The 18,905-nt window shown below is 45.2% G+C and overlaps 1 protein-coding gene across 1 annotated transcript in view; it reads left to right on the top strand.

Annotated features, from left to right (window-relative positions):
- Positions 1–18,304, top strand: part of LOC134601913 (extracellular calcium-sensing receptor-like) — a 58,015-nt gene extending 39,711 nt beyond the window's left edge. Inside the window, exon 7 of the mRNA XM_063446418.1 lies at positions 17,391–18,304. Coding sequence (XP_063302488.1) covers positions 17,391–18,304 — 914 coding nt within the window. The remainder of the gene's footprint in view (positions 1–17,390) is intronic.
- The last annotated feature ends 601 nt before the right edge of the window (positions 18,305–18,905 follow it).

The following is an 18,905-nucleotide window of genomic DNA, read 5'->3' as shown; positions in this document are numbered from 1 at the left end:
CACCGGCCCCCACCCATGCGCGGCGAGTGGGGGCCATAAATAACAATAAGGGGTTGACCTAATGTCCTCCCCCCCGGCCCCCACCCCTGAGTGGTGAGTGGGGGCCTTAAATAAAAATTCCCCCCCAGGTGACTAGGGGTCCCCAAACCCCTAATCACCCCCCCTCCCCCCAAAAAACACCCCTACCTACCTTTGTCTAAATACCTGTTAAAAAAAATAGACTTACCATTTGATGTCTTCTTTCTTCTAAAATCTTCTTTTCCTGGCTAATCATGGCAGCATCACTTATGGGTAGCTCCGCCCCAATCAGGAAACAGACAGGAAAAGGTTCAATTAATCTGGACCAGACTGGGGTATAAAAGGTTCCTCCTCCTTCTATCCCACAGTCTTTTTTCCTGTCCTTTCAGGACAAACAGGATATGTTTTGGGGGGCCATCTTCCCATGTGTACCATGGGCTTCCAGATGAAGTTCAGCCTCTCTTCATCTGAAGAACTCAGTAAACAGCTTGCACGGGCAGGACTAACTGAGTTTGGTACAGATTAGCATCTGTACTGCTTCATGGGAGAAATTATAAATAGCCTTCTATATTAATGATGTGGGGTCAGCTGTTGCCTTAAAAATTCCCCTTATGGCATCAACCACCCCGCCCCCTCCCTCCCCCCCCAATCTAAGGGCAGAGAAGCTAGGAGAAGCTAGGGTAAGTCTTAGGACTTATTGTTGTTATCTATATATATATTCTTGGTTATCTATAAGGTTGTAAGTATAACTAAGGGGTATTGCCTGTTATCTCATAGTTTCATTCCATACTTGTGCCGTTCTTCATCTGTGGGGAGAACCTCAGACTCTGCAGAAGTTTTTATTTGATGCTGGACTCTTATGTGCTCGGATATCCTGAGCAAGCGCAGTAGTGGCGGCGTTTCGCGCTTAAAGGTATATCGCTCCTAAAATAAAAAATGTTTAAATTCAATCGGTTTTGATGTTAACATCTTACCTTTTCATCAGTTATCAAGAAGAGCTGCCTTTTGCATCCAGATTCTGTCTAAAAGGTAATTATTTTATTATCTTGTTTTTTCTCTTATTATTCTCTTTTTTCAGTATTAAGTGTAGTAATTATTTGTTCTAGATGGCTTCTCCCTCTGCCTCAAGATCTCGCTCTAGAAGACATAGGTGAGCCTCCTATTTTCTTTCATAATTATTATTATAAAGGGGGGGAAAGAGTGCCATGACAGGCCTATAATATATTATATATTGGCCTCTGTTTCAGCCCAGAAAGATCTCAAGAGAATTCTCCCAGAAAATATATAGAAAAATCTAATAGATGTACAAACTATAACCAAGTGGCTCCTCCTGGGAATAATTTGTGCAAAGCTTGCCTGGCGGAAGCAGCAAATGAATGGGAAAAGAAAAGTTCCCCACAGGTTTATTTAAAAAATGGATATCAGAAGCGATTGCAGAAGGATTCAGATCTACAAATAGAATGACTACTTCTAAGCGTCCTAGAGTGGAAAGTTATGAAGAATCTGAGGAAGATTCAGACTAAATGGAAGAATTTTCAGAGGAAGAAGATGATGATAATGCCTCAAAATCCCTGGATTCCAGGGCTGTGGATAATTGGTTTATCTTATCAGAGAAACCTTAAGAATCCCTGAAGAGGGTATGGAAAGAAAGGAGTCTGACAGATATTTTGAAGATCTGAAGTCTAACAGACCCACATTTTCAGTTCACACTGCTATTAAGGAGGTCATCCATGAAGAATGGAATAGACCAGAGAGAAAGGTTACTTTAAAGAGTAAGACTCCCAGATTATATCCTTATGCGCATGAGGACTGCAAATTGTGGATTTCTGTTCCTAAGATTGACGCGGCAGTCATCCATATGGCAAAAAGAACTACTCTTCCCATAGACTCCATGGCATATTTAAGAGAGCCAATGGAAAAGCGATTGGACGCTAACCTTATTAAGGCATACCTGGTCTGGGATCAGCATTACATCCAGCTATTGCCCTAACCACCTTGTCCAGAGCTCTTAAAATCTGGATTGAAAATCTAGAAGATGATATTACTAGAGGAGTCCGTAGAGAACACCTGATGGAGTGCCTTAAAGATTTAAAATTAGCCACAGAATTCTGCTCTGAAGCTTCCCATCCCTGGATCTTACCAAGATGGGAGCAAAAAGTATGGTGCTGCCTGTAGCCTCTAGGAGAGCATTATGGCTTCACTCTTGGGGTGCAGATTACACCTCTAAAGCTTCTCTACGTGCTCTCCCTTTTCAAGGTGACCTGCTTTTTGGTAAAATCCTAGAAGATGCAATTCATAAAGCAGCCGATGGGAGAAAGGCTTTTCTTCCACAAGGGAAAAGAAGATTTAGTGCATCTTACTGGAAGGATAAAAAATTCAGAGACCGATCCTTTCGAGATAGCAGAGCATATAGACCCGGGAGAGAATATTCCAGAAATTCTAACTGGAGAAGCTATCAGACTACTACATCAAAACCTGTTAGAGGAAGAGGATCCAGACCAGCCAGTAAAAACTTCTGAACGTTTGCTGGCCCAGTGTCACGACTGTCATCGTGCCTTCCACATTTATTGTGGGTTTGGTCCTGACTGGGTTTGAACCTGAGTCTCCTGTATCCCAGCTAGTGGCCTTATCCTTGGCTCCATGTGTCTGTGTATTATCTGCTTTTTCCAGGTATCCAGTAGCCTGAACCTGCACTCTTGGACTGACTCACCTGTTCCTAATACCTGCTGATACCAGCCTATATAAACCCCGCCTTGGCTAGTGATCTTTGTCAGATCGTTGTTCTTGTTTGGATATCCTGTTATTCCTCTGACCCCTGATTTTGGACTTTTGCTTGACCTTCGTTTACGCCTGTCTGCTGCCTGTCCTGACCTCGGTTCCATCCCTGACCACTTCTTTGGATCCTCCTTGTCTGTACTTCGCTCCTGGAAGCACTGGTTGTTATCAGCCCCAGTGCACTGGTTCACAGCCTTGGGAATTTCTGCCTTGAGTCCCCTTAGCTTGTGTATAATTGCAAGGGGAGCTTTAACTCTGCGTGTCGGACTCATCATCAAGGTAAGATCCTTACAGAACGATCTGACCATGGAGTCTGCAGAGTTAAAGCAAACCCTAGCCACCTTGACCCAGCAGGTTTCCCACCTTACCCAAGCGTTACAGGGAGTAAGGCATGAACTGGCTTCCCTTAAAGGGAAAGTACCCTGTGTCCCTGAACATGAAGAACCGCTGGTGAACTTGCCCGAGAGATATTCTGGGATTCGGTCAAAGTTTGCTACGTTCAAGATGGACTGTGAGCTTCTGTTCTCCCTGAAACCTATGACATATGCTACGGATTTCGTTAAGGTGAGAACAGCCATCACCCTACTGTCAGGGCAACCTAAGATGTGGGCACACCAATTGCTGCTCACCGAAGATCCGGTCCTGGATTCTTGGGGATCATTCATTCAGTCACTGGAAACACAAAGCACTAATACACGTAAGCCTTGTGTTCACAGAACGCCTTCTGTAGCTCCACATAGACTGCATCCTAGACAGGACATGGAATATACTGCCCCGTACACTTGGTATGAGGACTTAGCAAGCCCAACTTGTCTGAAGCCCCTGGGACTTCATATGCACCTGCCTTGGAGACCGAGGAGCCTATGCAGATAGGGTTGATCTCGGTCAGACAGCCACCCTGTGAAAGGGCAAGAAGGAGGGATCACGGACTGTGTTTTTATTGTGGGGAGAGGGGACATTATATTTATTTTTGTCCTGTTCGGCCATCCAGGCCTCAAGCTCTCCGACTGGCAACTACCCATTCATATCCTGCATGGCCTGTATACCATCCTGCGACATGTCTGTTTGGCCACCCTGACCACTCCACACCCTCCTAAGGCTGTGACTCCTGAGGTCTTGCAAGCTGTCAAGGAGAAACCAGATCCTCCAACTACTGTGGTGGAATCGACTTCTAAAATGACAGTTACCGCAACATCTGATGGTCCTGTTGGTAGAGATCCACCTCCTGGCTGTACGTACGCTTCCAATGGGACTCTAGTCCGTACAGAAGATTTGACGGTCTTTGAATTGGCACTGCTTGCTATGGAACCTGCTCCAACTGGTAACCCTAAGACCAGAAAGTCTAAAAAAAAGTGAGGAAGTCTTGCCTCTTTTTCGCCTTACGGCGGCTTTGAGGAGGGGGTACTGTCACGACTGTCAACATGCCTTCCACATTTATTGTGGGTTTGGTCCTGACTGGGTTCAAATCTGAGTCTCCTGTATCCCAGCCAGTGGCCTTATCCTTGGCTCCATGTGTCTGTGTATTATCTGCTTGTTCCAGGTATCCAGTAGCCTGAACCTGCACTCTTGGACTGACTCACCTGTTCCTAATACCTGCTGATACCAGCCTATATAAATCCCGCCTTGGCTAGTGATCTTTGTCAGATCGTTGTTCCTGTTTGGATATCCTGTTATTCCTCTGACTCCTGATTTTGAACTTTTGCTTGACCTTCGTTTCCGCCTGTCTGCTGCCTGTCCTGACCTCGGTTCCGTCCCTGACCACTTCTTTGGATTCTCCTTGTCTGTACTTCGCTCCTGGAAGCACTGGTTGTTATCAGCCCCAGTGCACTGGTTCACAGCCTTTGGGATTTCTGCCTTGAGTCCCCTTGGCTTGTTTATAATTGCAAGGGGAGCTTTAACTCTGCGTGTCGGACTCATCATCAAGGTAAGATCCTTACACCCAGCCAGATGTTATAGGAGGCAGTCTTCGCTTCTTTTATCCAGTGTGGGCCAAAAGTATTCAAGATACTTGGTTTCTTTCTATCCTTATGCAAGGATACAAGATAGAATTCAACGAATTCCCTTCTCAAAATACCTTCATTCGTTCAAGAGTTGCAAAAGGAAGGAAAGAAGTCGCACTGAACAACATTATTTCCCAACTACTGCAGAACCAGGTTATACAGAAAGTTCCTTACAAAGAGCGTTACAGCGGCCACTATTCTACTATATTTCTGGCTCCAAAACCCCAGGGAAAATGGCGTCTAATTCTGGATCTAAAAGGTTTGAATACAAAATTGAAAACAAGAACGTTCAAGATGGAGTCTATTACTACAATCCTGCCAAATATAAAGCCCGGGAACTGGATGACATCTATCGATCTCAAAGATGCCTACTATCAAATACCTATTCAAGACAGTCATCGCCGGTTCCTGAGGTTCTGGATTTCGGGGAATCACTACCAGTTCAAGGGACTTCCCTTCGGCTTAAGTTTGGCCCCCAGAACGTTCTCAAAGATTCTAATTTCCCTTGTGGCCTTTATAAGGACAAAGAACATCGAGCTTTATCATTATCTGGACGATTTTCTGATCATAGGTCCGTCCAGTCAAATAGTGAATCTCCACACAAGAATTACCATCAAATACCTTCAAGAACATGGTTGGTTGATAAATCCCAAAAAGAGTTCATTGGTACCTTCCTGTCAGGATCGGGTCAGGGATCCAACACGCAGAGTACAAAGAGTAGCAGATACGTATACCGGACCTTAGAATGGCCGGACTTAACGTAAAACTACGTATAGAATGGTCAGTGACAAGCCGAGGTCGAGGGAACGAGAAGACAGGTAAGCGAGAGACAAGCCGGGTCAAGGATAACAGAAAGACAGGTAAGTAAATAACAAAGCCGGGTCAGAACCAAAAGACAAGAGAATAACAGAGCACTGTGTGACTAGGCAGACTAGAACCACGACAGGGCAATGAGTAAATGAGAGAGACACTGTTAAATACCCTGGTTAGGGAGAGAAGACACGCCTCCGGCGAGTCCTGATTCGTCTCCACAGATTTGAGTGACAGGCCGTTCCGGGTTGGCGTCATGACGTCGGCTTCCGGGCTTCCTGCTATAAAAGGAAGTGACTCCCTCGCGGCCGGCGTTTGCAAGACCGGGTGAACCGCGAGGAACCGAGAAGGCATGCCGTCCGGACGGATAAACTTCTAAGTCTCTACCTCTCTCAGAGGTAGAGGCTTCAGGTACCCTGACAGTACCCCCCCTCTCAGATACGCCCACCGGGCGGAAGGAGCCGGGGCGAGATGGAAAGCGGGAGTGAAATGCCCTGCGAAGGCGAGGAGCATGAACATCCTCTTGTGGTACCCAACTCCTCTCCTCAGGACCATAACCCCTCCAGTCAACCAAATATTGTACTCTCCCCCGGGAGATACGAGAATCAATAATGGAGTTAACCTCATACTCCTCCTGACCCTCCACCTGAACAGAGCGAGGAGGGGCGATTGTGGAGGAGAATCTGTTACAGATTAGAGGTTTCAGCAATGACACGTGAAAGGAGTTCGGGATGCGTAAAGCAGCTGGGAGAGCTAGACGATACGCCACTGGGTTAATTCGAGTCAAGATCCTGTAGGGACCAATATAACGAGGAGCGAATTTCATGGAAGGAACTTTAAGCCGAATATTCCTAGTACTAAACCAAACTCTATCGCCTGGAACAAAATTCGGAGCCGCCCTTCTACGTTTATCAGCATGTTTCTTAACCAGCAAAGAATTGTGTAGAAGAATTTGTCGAGTTTGATCCCACAACCTCCTCAAATTGGCAACATGGACATCAACCGACGGCACTCCTTGGGAAGGCGAAACCGAGGGAAGAATAGATGGATGAAAGCCATAGTTCATGAAGAAGGGGCTTGAATGAGTAGAATCACAAACGAGATTGTTGTGCGCAAACTCCGCCCAAGGAATCAAACCGATCCAATCGTCCTGGTGTTCGGAAACAAAACAACGTAAGTATTGCTCAATCTTCTGGTTGGTACGTTCGGCAGCTCCGTTAGACTGAGGATGATAGGCGGAAGAAAAATTCAATTTGATGCCTAATTGAGAACAGAATGATCTCCAGAAACGTGAAACAAATTGGGAGCCTCTATCAGAAGTGATTTCAGAAGGTATCCCATGCAAGCGAAAAATCTCTTTAGCAAATATCTCCGCCAATTCAGGAGAAGTCGGAAGTTTAGGTAAAGGTACGAAATGTGCCATCTTGGTAAACCTATCAACTACGGTGAGGATAACAGTGTGCCTTTTAGAAACAGGCAAATCCACAATAAAGTCCATCGCCACACAGGACCAAGGTTTGTCAGGAACTTCTAGAGGCTGTAGAAGGCCACAAGGAAGCGAATGCGGTAGTTTAGTTTTAGTACAGACCTCACAGGCTCCGATAAAATCCTTAATATCCCTCCGTAACGAAGGCCACCAGAAATCCTTAGAGATCAAAGAATAAGTTTTGCGGACACCTGGATGACCAGCCACCTTACTCTTGTGAAGACACTGTAAGAGCTCCAGTTGGAGTTCAGGAGGAACGAAATGTCTAGAAGCAGGAGTCAGTCTAGGTGCCAGATGCTGCAAGCTCCTTATCTGATCAAGCAGCGGAGAGTGGATCTTGAGAGTAGTGTTAGCGATAATGTTACACTTGGGTACTATAGAGGACAAAACCGGCTCAGATATGGCAGCAGGTTCATATTGGCGAGACAAGGCATCGGCTTTAGAATTCTTAGAACCAGGCCTATATGTGAGTATGTAGTTGAAGTGAGTGAGGAATATGGACCAACGAGCCTGTCTCGATGATAGTCGTTTAGCCTCTCCAATATAGGATAAGTTTTTATGATCTGTCAAAATAGTAACAGGATGCAAAGTCCCCTCCAATAAATGTCTCCACTCCTTTAAGGCCATGATAACCGCTAGGAGTTCCCTGTCACCAATGTCATATCTGCTCTCAGTACCTGACAATTTTTTGGAAAAGTATCCACAAGGATGTAATGGTTTATCCACACCCAACCTTTGGGACAGAACGGCACCTATACCTGTCTCAGAAGTGTCAACTTCGAGCAGGAAAGGTAGTGTAGTATCAGGGTGAACTAAAATTGGTGCGGAAGCAAACAGCTCCTTGAGTGTCTTAAAAGCCAGAAGTGCTTCAGTAGACCAATTCTTAGTATCAGCCCCTTGTTTGGTCATATTGGTGATGGGAGCAATGAAACCAATAAATCTCTGAATAGCCTTGAGACCCTTAGGTAAAGGCCAATCTAATATGGATTGGAGCTTCTCCAGATCCATTTCAAACCCCTCTCCAGAAATCACGTAACCAAGAAAGGTAGTTTGGGATTGGTCAAAGCTGCATTTCTCTAATTTGCAGTACAAGCCATGCTGAAGAAGTTTGTGTAAAACCCTTCTGACTTGTCCGTGGTGAGTTTCAATATCCCTGGAATGTATAAGTATATCATCGAGGTATACAATAACACAGTCATTTTGAAACTCCCTAAGAACCTCATTAATTAGATCCTGAAATACCGCCGGGGCATTGCAGAGACCAAAAGGCATTACAGTATACTCATAGTGCCCATATCAAGTATTGAACGCAGTTTTCCACTCGTGTCCGTCGTGAATTCTCACCAAGTTATAAGCACCTCTAAGGTCTAACTTAGTGAAAATTTTAGAACCCTTTAATCGATCAAAAAGCTCGGTGATCAAGGGAATCGGATATGCATTTCTAATGGTTATCTTGTTCAGACCTCGGTAGTCAATGCAGGGTCTTAAAGAACAATCCTTCTTTTTAACAAAAAAAAATCCAGCCCCAGCAGGAGAGGAGGATCTCCTAATGAACCCCTTGTCTAGGTTTTCACGAATATACTCCTCTAGAACTAAGTTCTCATTCGTAGACAAAGGGTATACATGACCCCTGGGAGGCATAGTACCAGAAAGTAAATTAATTTTGCAATCAAAAGGCCTATGTGGTGGTAAGGTATCAGCCTTTCCTTTGTCAAATACTGCCTTTAAATCTTGATACAAGGACGTATCTGTATTTTGGTAGAGTCGGTAGCGTTATTAAGTGCGTTAACACTACAGAGAGGTGACACTTTCTTTAAACAATTCTCTTGACAATCCTGACCCCACGAAACTATTTCCCCTGATTTCCAATCTATAACGGGGTTATGTCTCTTAAGCCAGGAGTATCCCAGGACTATGGGAACAGAAGGAGATGAAATGAGTAGTAGGGATATCTCCTCCTTGTGTAGAATACCAGTAGTTAAGTTAAGAGGTGTGGTTTCCCGGAAAATCACAGGCTCAACTAAAGGTCTACCATCAATGGCTTCAACAGCCAAGGGTGTCTTCCTTAACTGGGATGGGATAGTGTGTTTGATGAGAAAATTTTGGTCGATAAAACTCTCAGCAGCCCCGGAGTCTATCAATGCCATAGTCTCTAAGGTTCCCTTCTCCCAAGTTAAAGAGACAGGTAATAGGAGTCTATGTTCTTTGTAGTTATGAGTAGAGGACAAAATCGAAACACCCAAGGTCTGTCCTCTAGAGAAACTTAGGTGCGAGCGTTTCCCGGACGACTGGGACAGTTCAAACGTACATGACCTCTGGCTCCACAATACATACACAGTCCCTCCCTTCTCCTGTACTGTCTCTCCTCCTCTGACAGGCGAGTAAGGCCTAACTGCATAGGTTCTGAAAACTGTGGAGTTTTGGTTTCAGGACTTTGAAATGATGGCGCTAGTCTAAAGGAAGATCTACCGGTTCTATCTCGAGTATTCTGCCTCTCCCTTAGACGTTCGTCACTGCGAGAGATAAAGGAAATTAAGTCCTCCAAGTTCTCGGGAAGCTCTCTTGTCGCTACCTCGTCAAGTATTACATCGGATAATCCATTAAAAAATACGTCTATATAGGCCTGTTCATTCCATTTTACCTCTGCCGCCAAAGACCTGAACTCTAGTGCGTAATCCACAAGTGTTCGGTTGTCTTGTCTAAGGCGCAACAGTAATCTGGCTGCATTGACCTTCCTGCCAGGGGGATCAAAAGTTCTTTTAACCCCTTAAGGACCAAACTTCTGGAATAAAAGGGAATCATGACATGTCACACATGTCCTGTGTCCTTAAGGGGTTAAAAGCAGCTACAAAGGCATTATAGTTATAGACTAATGGATTATCATTCTCCCACAACGGATTAGCCCATCTCAGAGCCTTCTCAATGAGTAAGGTGATAATAAATCCCACTTTTGCCCTATCAGTAGGGTAGGAACGGGGCTGTAGCTCGAAATGGATACTGATCTGGTTCAAAAACCCACGACACCTCTCAGGAGAACCAGCATAACGTACAGGAGGGGTAACTCGGGAAGAAGCACCTACAGTAGCTACCTCTAGCCCTGAACCCACAGGAGGAACAGACGTATTACGCATCTCCTCAGGTGGATTAATAGGACGTGATAGCAGCGCCTGTAGTGCTAGTGCCATCTGATCCATCCTATGCTCCATGGCGTCAAACCTAGGATCAGGAGAACCAAGCTGACAATTTGTACCTGCAGGATCCATGGCCCTGTCGTAATGTCAGGATCGGGTCAGGGATCCAACACGCAGAGTACAAAGAGTAGCAGATACGTATACCGGACCTTAGAATGGGCGGACTTAACGTAAAACTACGTATAGAATGGTCAGTGACAAGCCGAGGTCGAGGGAACGAGAAGACAGGTAAGCAAGAGACAAGCCGGGTCAAGGATAACAGAAAGACAGGTAAGTAAATAACAAAGCCGGGTCAGAACCAAAAGACAAGAGAATAACAGAGCACTGTGTGACTAGGCAGACTAGAACCACGACAGGGCAATGAGTAAATGAGAGAGACACTGTTAAATACCCTGGTTAGGGAGAGAAGACACGCCTCCGGCGAGTCCTGATTCGTCTCCACAGATTTGAGTGACAGGCCGTTCCGGGTTGGCGTCATGACGTCGGCTTCCGGGCTTCCTGCTATAAAAGGAAGTGACTCCCTCGCGGCCGGCGTTTGCAAGACCGGGTGAACCGCGAGGAACCGAGAAGGCATGCCGTCCGGACGGATAAACTTCTAAGTCTCTACCTCTCTCAGAGGTAGAGGCTTCAGGTACCCTGACACTTCCCAGAGGATGATATTCCTGGGAGCAAATAGACTCGGTAAATGGCCTGGTATCTCTGTCTACAGAAAGAAAAGAACGAATTGTGAATAAAATCAGAGGCCTGCGTCAGAAATCCTGCATCTCAGCAAGAGAATTTATGAGCCTATTGGGGTCTCTTACTTCCATGATAAGCCTAGTAAAAAGGGCCCAGTGGAGGATGCGACCTATTCAGAGGCAGTTTCTCATGCAGTTCAAGGCAAATACAGGCAATTGGGATCAGAAGATTCGCTTCCTCCTGAGTATTTCAAAAGATCTGTATTGGTAGACAAAGGAAGAAAACCTATTTCAAGGTTTCCCCCTGGAAGAACCGGCTTGGATAACTATAACAACAGATGCCAGCCTTCTGGGATGGGGAGCACACCTGAACAACTCATGGATTCAAGGAACATGGTCATGGAAGGAGACAAAGCTTCATTCAAATTTGAGAGAAATGAGAGCGGTTCTCAGGGCACTAAAGGGATTCCGTCCTCTCTTGAGGAATGCTTGGGTGAGAGTACATACAGACAACAGAGCGGTTGCTTCTTATATAAATCACCAGGGAGGCACCCGAAGCTATTCTCTTCTGATGGAACTGACCCCTATAATGAAGTTTGCGCAACTCCAGCAGTTTACCTACCGGGGCCAGAAAATTTATTGGCAGACTATCTCAGCAGACGTAGGATTCTCCAAGGAGAATGGAAGTTGCACCCAGATTTATTTCAGTTAATTACCCTACGGTGGGGAGTACCTCAGATCTGATGGCATCATCCAAAAATACTCAGGTCAAATTGTTTTACTCTCTATATGCGGATCATCAAGCAGCAGGACAGGATGCCCTGTCTCTTACATGGAAATTAGACCTGGGGTACGCGTCCCTCCCCTACCAATGATTTACAGACTGCTGAGAAAGATATGGAAAGAAGGTCTCAAGGTAATTGCCATCATCCCAATTTGGCCTCGCAGACCTTGGTTCCTCTCCTGAACAAGATGAGCCTGGAACCTCCTTGGCCTCTTGCTCACAGACCAGACATCTTGACTCAGGGACCGGCTGTTCATCCCAACCACAGCCAGCTGAAATTGGGGGCATGGCTCTTGAAAAGGAGAGACTACTAGCTCAAGGTATCTCAGAGTCTGTTGTTAATACTCTCCTTAAATCCAGAAAAGGGTCAACTTCATCTTGCTACCATAAGATATGGGAGGTTTTTCGTTCATGGTCTCAAGATAATAATGTAACTTTTCTTCAGCCCTCTAACATCAAGATTTTAAATTTTCTTCATGCAGGTCTGGAGAAAGGGCTGAGTCTTAGTAGTCTGAGAGTCCAATCATCGGCTTTATCCGCTCTCTGCAACAGGTCATGGGCATCAGATCCTCTAATTGCCAGATTTTTTAAAGCAAGCATCCGTATAAGACCTCCGAACAGGAATTATTCTCCTCCTTGGAATTTACCGATGGTACTGGAGGTTTTGTCTGAAAACCCCTTTGCTCCATTAGATGAGCTGGGTATTGTCTTACTTACTTATAAGACCTTGTTTTTGGTGGCTATAACTACTGCAAAACGCATGTCAGAAATTCATGCATTCTCCTGTGATGAAAACCACTTTCACGTGTTCCACAACAGGGTGGTCTTGAGATCTAGACAAGAGTTTCTGCCTAAAGTAGTCTTGAATTTCCACATCCTCCATGAAATTGTTATTCCTTCCTTTTATCCGTCTCCTTCTTCTCCAGCGGAAGTGAAACTTCATCAATTAGACGTCAGACAGTACATCAAAGTTTCTCAACATTTTCGGGAGTCTCAACATCTGTTTGTTCTTCCGATAGGTCCCAGAAGAGGGGAAGCAGCCTCTACTTCCACTTTGAGACGTTGGATCTCCAATACTATAATCAAGGCTTATCAGTTAAAACACCTTACTCCTCCTAGTAAGATCAAGTCTCACTCTACAAGGGCTTTAGCAACATCATGGGCAAATTGGGAAGAAGTTCCATCTGACGACATCTGTAAGGCAGCTACGTGGTCTTCACCTCTTACTTTCATCAAGCACTAAAAACTGGATTTGGCATCATCCTCTGCGGTCTTTGATAGAGGTGTTTTATCCTCTGTGGAGTCTAACTAAATTAAACTTAATTCAGCATCCTCTTGTTTAGAGTGTTTGTTCATTTGGGGTTTTCCCACCCTATGGTGAAGCTTGGGTATTACCCATAAGTGATGCTGCCATGATTAGCCAGGAATACAGAAAATGTTATCATACTTACCGTAATTTTCTTTTCCTGGCTATTATTCATGGCAGCATCAGAACCCCCCCCCCCCTTAAAATTATATTAAGCTTTGGAACTCGACTGTGGGATAGAAGGAGGAGGGACATTTAATACCCCAGTCTGGTCCAGATTAATTTTCCTGTCCTGTTCCTGATTGGGGCAGAGCTACCTATAAGTGATGCTGCTATGAATAATAGCCAGGAAAAGAAAATTACGGTAAGTATGATAACATTTTCTGTATTTTCAGCCCCAAAAAAGGCCAAATAAAAATCCAGAATAACCGACGCAAATTCCAAAGAACTTTCCCACGCTGTGTAAAATGACACAGAGCACTCTGATTGGTTAGCTTGAAATCCAGCCAATCAGAGTGCTCTGTGTCATTTTACAATTTTTATTTATGGCCCCCACCCACTGCTCAGGGGTGGGGGCCAGGGGGAGGACATTAGGCCCCCCTATTGTTATTTAGGGCCCCCACCCACCGCTCAGGGGTGGGGACCAGGAGGGAGTACACTAGGACCCCCCCAATTTTTATTTATGGCCCCCACCACTCAGAGGTGGGGGCTGGGGGTAGAACAGTAGGTCCCCCCTTATTGTTATTTAGGGCCCCCAACCACCACACAGGGGTGGGGGCCAGGGGGGAGGACATTAGGTCCCCCCCAATTTTTATTTATGGCCCCCACCCACCGCTCAGGGGTGGGGACCAGGAGGGAGTACACTAGGACCCCCCCCAATTTTTATTTATGGCCCCCACCACTCAGGGGTGGGGATTGGGGGGAGGACATTAGGTTCCCCTCAATTTTTATTTATGGCCCCCACCCACCGCTCAGGGGTGGGGGCCAGGAGGGAGGACACTAGGATCCCCCCAATTTTTATTTATTGCCCCCACCACTCAGGGGTAGGGACCTGGGGGGAGGACATTAGGTTCCCCCCCAATTTTTATTTATGGCCCCCGCCCACCACTCAGGGGGGCAGGGGGGAGGACAGTAGGTGCTCCCTTATTGTTATTTAGGGCCCCACCTACCACTCATGGGGGAGAGTGGGGGGGGATAAAATCAGCCCGGGCCCTTTGTGGATGATGGATATTTTCCAACTCATTCAGATCTCTGGAAATTGAAAATTAATAGCAAAGACATGTTCAATAACCAATCCAACATTTTCATGTCGGTGGGGGCCGTGAGCATTAATTACATAATTTGTTTTTCACAAGTTATAAACAGCTGTTTCTAGTTATAATCTTTTGTTATATAACGCATTACATATTTGATTAAAAACAGATATTTACAAATACCGATATCTTGGACAATTAACAAGAACATTTCGAAATCAGTACTTTTCCCGTAACTAGGATTTTAGATAAATCCTATTTCCGAGAATCGGAGATAAAATGCCAAATTTATTCTTGGTTCAAATTAACCCTTATATGAACAGCTAGGATAGATAGCAAAATGGATATTCGTATCTACAAATAGGTCCCCCCCAATTGTTATTTATGGCCCCCACCCACTGCTCAGGGGTGGGGGCCGGGGGGGAGGACAGTAGGTCCCCCTTATTGTTACTTAGGTCCCCCCTTTATTGGTATTTAGGGCCCCCACCTGCAGCTCAGGGGTGGGGGCAAGGGGGGGAGATTTAGATTAAAAGCCCCCCTTGCGCGTCGCGGGTGGGGGCTCAGGAGCCACAGGCTGCTCACTGTTTAATAGACATGCCCCTACTAGCCCCCACCCTCCGTGCAGGGGTGGGGGCTGGGGGGAGGAAAATAGGTCCCCCCCTATTGTAATTTAGGGCCCCCACCCACCGCTCAGGGGTGGGAGCTGGGAGAGAGGACATTAGGTCCCCCCCAATTTTTATTTATGGCCCCCACCCACTGCTCAGGGGTGGGGGCCGGGGGGGAGGACATTAGGCCCCCCTTATTTTTATTTAGGGTCCCCACCTGCCGCGCAGTGGTGGGGGCTGGGGGTGAGGACCGTAGGTCCCCCCATTATTGTTATTTAGGGCCCCCACCCGTTGCGCAGGGGTGGCGGCCGGGGGTGAGGAGAGTAGGTCCCCCCTTATTGTTATTTAGGTCCCCCTCTTATTGGTATTTAGGGCCCCCACCTGCAGCTCGGGGTGGGGGCCGGGGGGGAGATTTCGATTAAAATCCCCCACTCGCGCGTTGCGGGTGGGGGCTCAGGAGCCACAGGCTGCTCACTGTGAGTTTAATAGACATGCCCCTACTAGCCCCCGACCTCAGCGCAGGGGTGGGGGCCGGGGGGGAGGACATTAGGTCCCCCCAATTTTTATTTATGGCCCCCACCCACCGCTCAGGGGTGGGGGCCCGGGGGAAGGACAATAGGTCCCCCACTATTGTGATTTAGGGTCCCCCTTATTGTTATTTAGGGCCCCCACCTGCCACGCAGGGTGGGGGCCAGGCGGAGGACAGTAGGTCCCCTCTTATTGTTCTTTAGAGCCCCCACCCCCCGCTCAGAGGTGGGGGCCGGGGGGGACAATAGGGGTGGGGGCCGGGGGGGCAATAGGTCCCCCCTTTAGATTAAAAGCCCCCACTCGCGCGTCGCGGGTGGGGGCTCAGGAGGGGTGCTCACTGGTTAATAGACATGCCCCTACTAGCTGGGTCACATGTTGCACTGGCCAATCACAGCCATGCCATTAGTAGGCATGGCTGTCATGGCTTCTAAGTGCACACAAGTCAAACGCTTGTTGATTGGCTGCCCTGCAGCCTTTCAAAAAGCGTCATTAAATCACCAAACACCGAACTCCAACCCGAACATACAGTGATATGTCCGTGTTCGGGTCCGGGGTCCAACGTAATGTTCGTTACGAACCCGAACTTTTCAGTTCGGGTTCGCTTAAATCTAGTCTTCAGCACTCATCCATAAATTCAGGTGGTTTATTCAGTTATCAAAGTGAAAGGGAATGTTTCACCAAATACATGTGTCTTTCTTAAGCAATCACATATACAGTGAGGGGAAAAAGTATTTGATCCCCTGCTGATTTGGAACTTTTGTCCACTGACAAAGAAATGATCAGTCTATAATTTTAATGGTAGGTGTATTTTAACAGTGAGAGACAGAAAAACGCATGTCAAAAAAGTTATAAATTGATTTGCATATCAATGAGTGAAATAAGTATTTGATCCCCTATCAAATCAGCAAGATTTCTGGCTCCCAGATGTCTTTTATACAGTTAATGAGATGAGATTAGGAGCACTCTCTTAAAGGGAGTGCTCCTAATCTCAGTTTGTTACCTGTATGAAAGACACCTGTCCACAGAAGCTATCAATCAATCAATCAATCAGATTCCAAACTCTCCCCCATGGCAAAGACCAAATAGCTATCCAAGGATGTCAGGGACAAGATTGTAGACCTACTCAAGGCTGGAATGGGCTACAAGACCATCTCCAACACAAAATAACTGTCAGTCTCCCTCGGTCTGGTGCTCCATGCAAGTTCACACCTCGTGGACAATGGACGAGGCCATGTAACGTCAAATCTTGGGTGAGAACCTCCTTCCCTCAGCCAGGGCATTAAAAATGGGTCGTGGATGGGTATTCCAGCATGACAATAACCCAAAACACACAGCCAAGACAACAAAGGAGTGGCTCAAGAAGAGGTCCTGGAGTGGCCTAACCCATAGAAAATCTGTGAAAGGAGCTGAAGGTTCGAGTTGCCAAATGTTAGCCTCAAAACCTTAATGACTTGGAGAAGTTCTGCAGAAAGGAGTGGGACAAAATCCCTCCTGAGATGTGTGCAAACCTGGTGGCCAACTACAAGAAATGTCTGACATCTGTGATTGTCAACAAGGGTTTTGTCACCAAGTAGTAAGCCGAAAGGGGTCAAATACTTATTTCACTCATTGACATGTAAATCAATTTTTTGACATGCGTTTTTCTTTTTTTTGGTTAATCTGTCTCTCACTGTTAAAATACACCTACCATCAAAATTATAGACTGATCATTTCTTTGTCAGTGGGCAAACATTCAAAATCAGAATTTGTCCTCATTGTACATGTCAGATTGTTGCCCTTTCACTTTTGATGGCTGAATAAACCAATTGAATTTATTGATAAGACCTTTAGTTTTATTTGTGCTTATCACCATGGTTCCTGGTGAACAGGGACTCCACCTTGTAGCACCGGCACCAAAATTTGCAATTTGTTTGTGAGTCAAATAATTATGTTAATTTTGTTTGTTTTTGTTTTTTAGACTCTATTGACTGTTTGATATGTCCATGGGATATGTGGCCAAATAATCAGAAATCCATGTGTCTTCCAAAACACATAGAATATCTCTCCTATGATGATCAACTGGCAAAAACATTGACTGCTACCAGCATCTTGTCATCTCTAGTCCCTGTTGTCATTTTGAGAATTTTCACACGTTATAAAACTACTCCTATAGTAAAAGCCAACAATTATACTATCAGTTGCCTTCTTCTGGTGTCATTGTCCCTTTGTTTCCTCTGCTCTAATGCTTTTATAGGTTATCCCCACCCTGAGAAATGTCTTCTTCGTCAACCTGCATTTGGAATGGCATTTGCCCTCTGTATCTCTTGTATTTTGGCTAAAACTATACTAGTGGTTTTTGCATTCATGGCCACAAAACCTGGCAGCTTTCTAAGATTATGGTCCAGTCCGTGGGTATCCTATATTATAATTTGTATCGTCTCTCTTCTACAAATCATTTTGAGCATAATGTGGTTATCTATAACACCTCCCTTTCCAGAAGTGAACACTCACGCTAATCCAGGGCTTATCTGTGTTGAATGTAATGAAGGCTCTCCAATTGCTTTCTGGTCTATGTTTGGGTATCTTGGTCTCCTATCCATTACAAGTTTTTTCGTAGCTTTTCTTGCTCGTAGACTTCCCGATAGCTTCAATGAAGCTACATTTATTACATTTAGCATGCTTGCTTTCCTTAGTGTTTGGGTTTCTTTTATCCCAGCCTCACTCAGTTCAACAGGAAAGTATGTTCAAGCAATGGAAGTGTTTGCTATCCTGGCTTCAAGTTGGGCCCTAGTGATTTGCATGTTTGTTCCTAAATGTTTTATCATATTGTTTAGACCTGATATGAACTCTAAAAACTATCTGATGCAGAAAAATCCAATTAGGAAAAAATAACCAAAATCTTACAACTATGCTGCTGTTTAACCCCTTAAGGACACATGACATGTGTGACATGTCATGATTCCCTTTTATTCCAGAAGTTTGGTCCTTAAGGGATTATGGACACACACTTTATTATTGTATATCATTTGTTATGCATTAATAAAACGTATTTTGCACTAATAATATGTTGAGCATATTGATACTAACTAATATTGCAATTATCATGTAATTATCAAATTACTTTTGCTATGATGACAATAATTGTGTACTCCACTCTATTATGAAATAAGACATGAAACACTGAAGAATGAAGACACAACTAAGACAAGTAAAAAAATCGGAGAAGAAAAGTATGCCTAGAAGTAAATAGGCTTAACAGGTAGGAAAAGCCTCAAAACAATGAGCTGCCCAAATATGACTAAGAAAAATAACCAAGTTGCTGAAAATAAAGCAAATAAACTAAAACAGGGCAAGTCCATAGACTAAATGCAAAATCAATAATAAGTAAAACATTTTTCTACTTATGTACTCAGTGGTCTCCAAATATATACACTGAATTCACTATGAGAGGGTCAAGGAAGAGGGTCAAGGAAGAAATGTCCCTAGGCATTAT

Source organism: Pelobates fuscus, chromosome 3 (assembly GCF_036172605.1).
Source record: "Pelobates fuscus isolate aPelFus1 chromosome 3, aPelFus1.pri, whole genome shotgun sequence".
NCBI lineage: Eukaryota > Metazoa > Chordata > Amphibia > Anura > Pelobatidae > Pelobates > Pelobates fuscus.
Note: the sequence above shows the minus strand (reverse complement) of the source record. Positions and strands in the feature narration are given on the sequence as shown.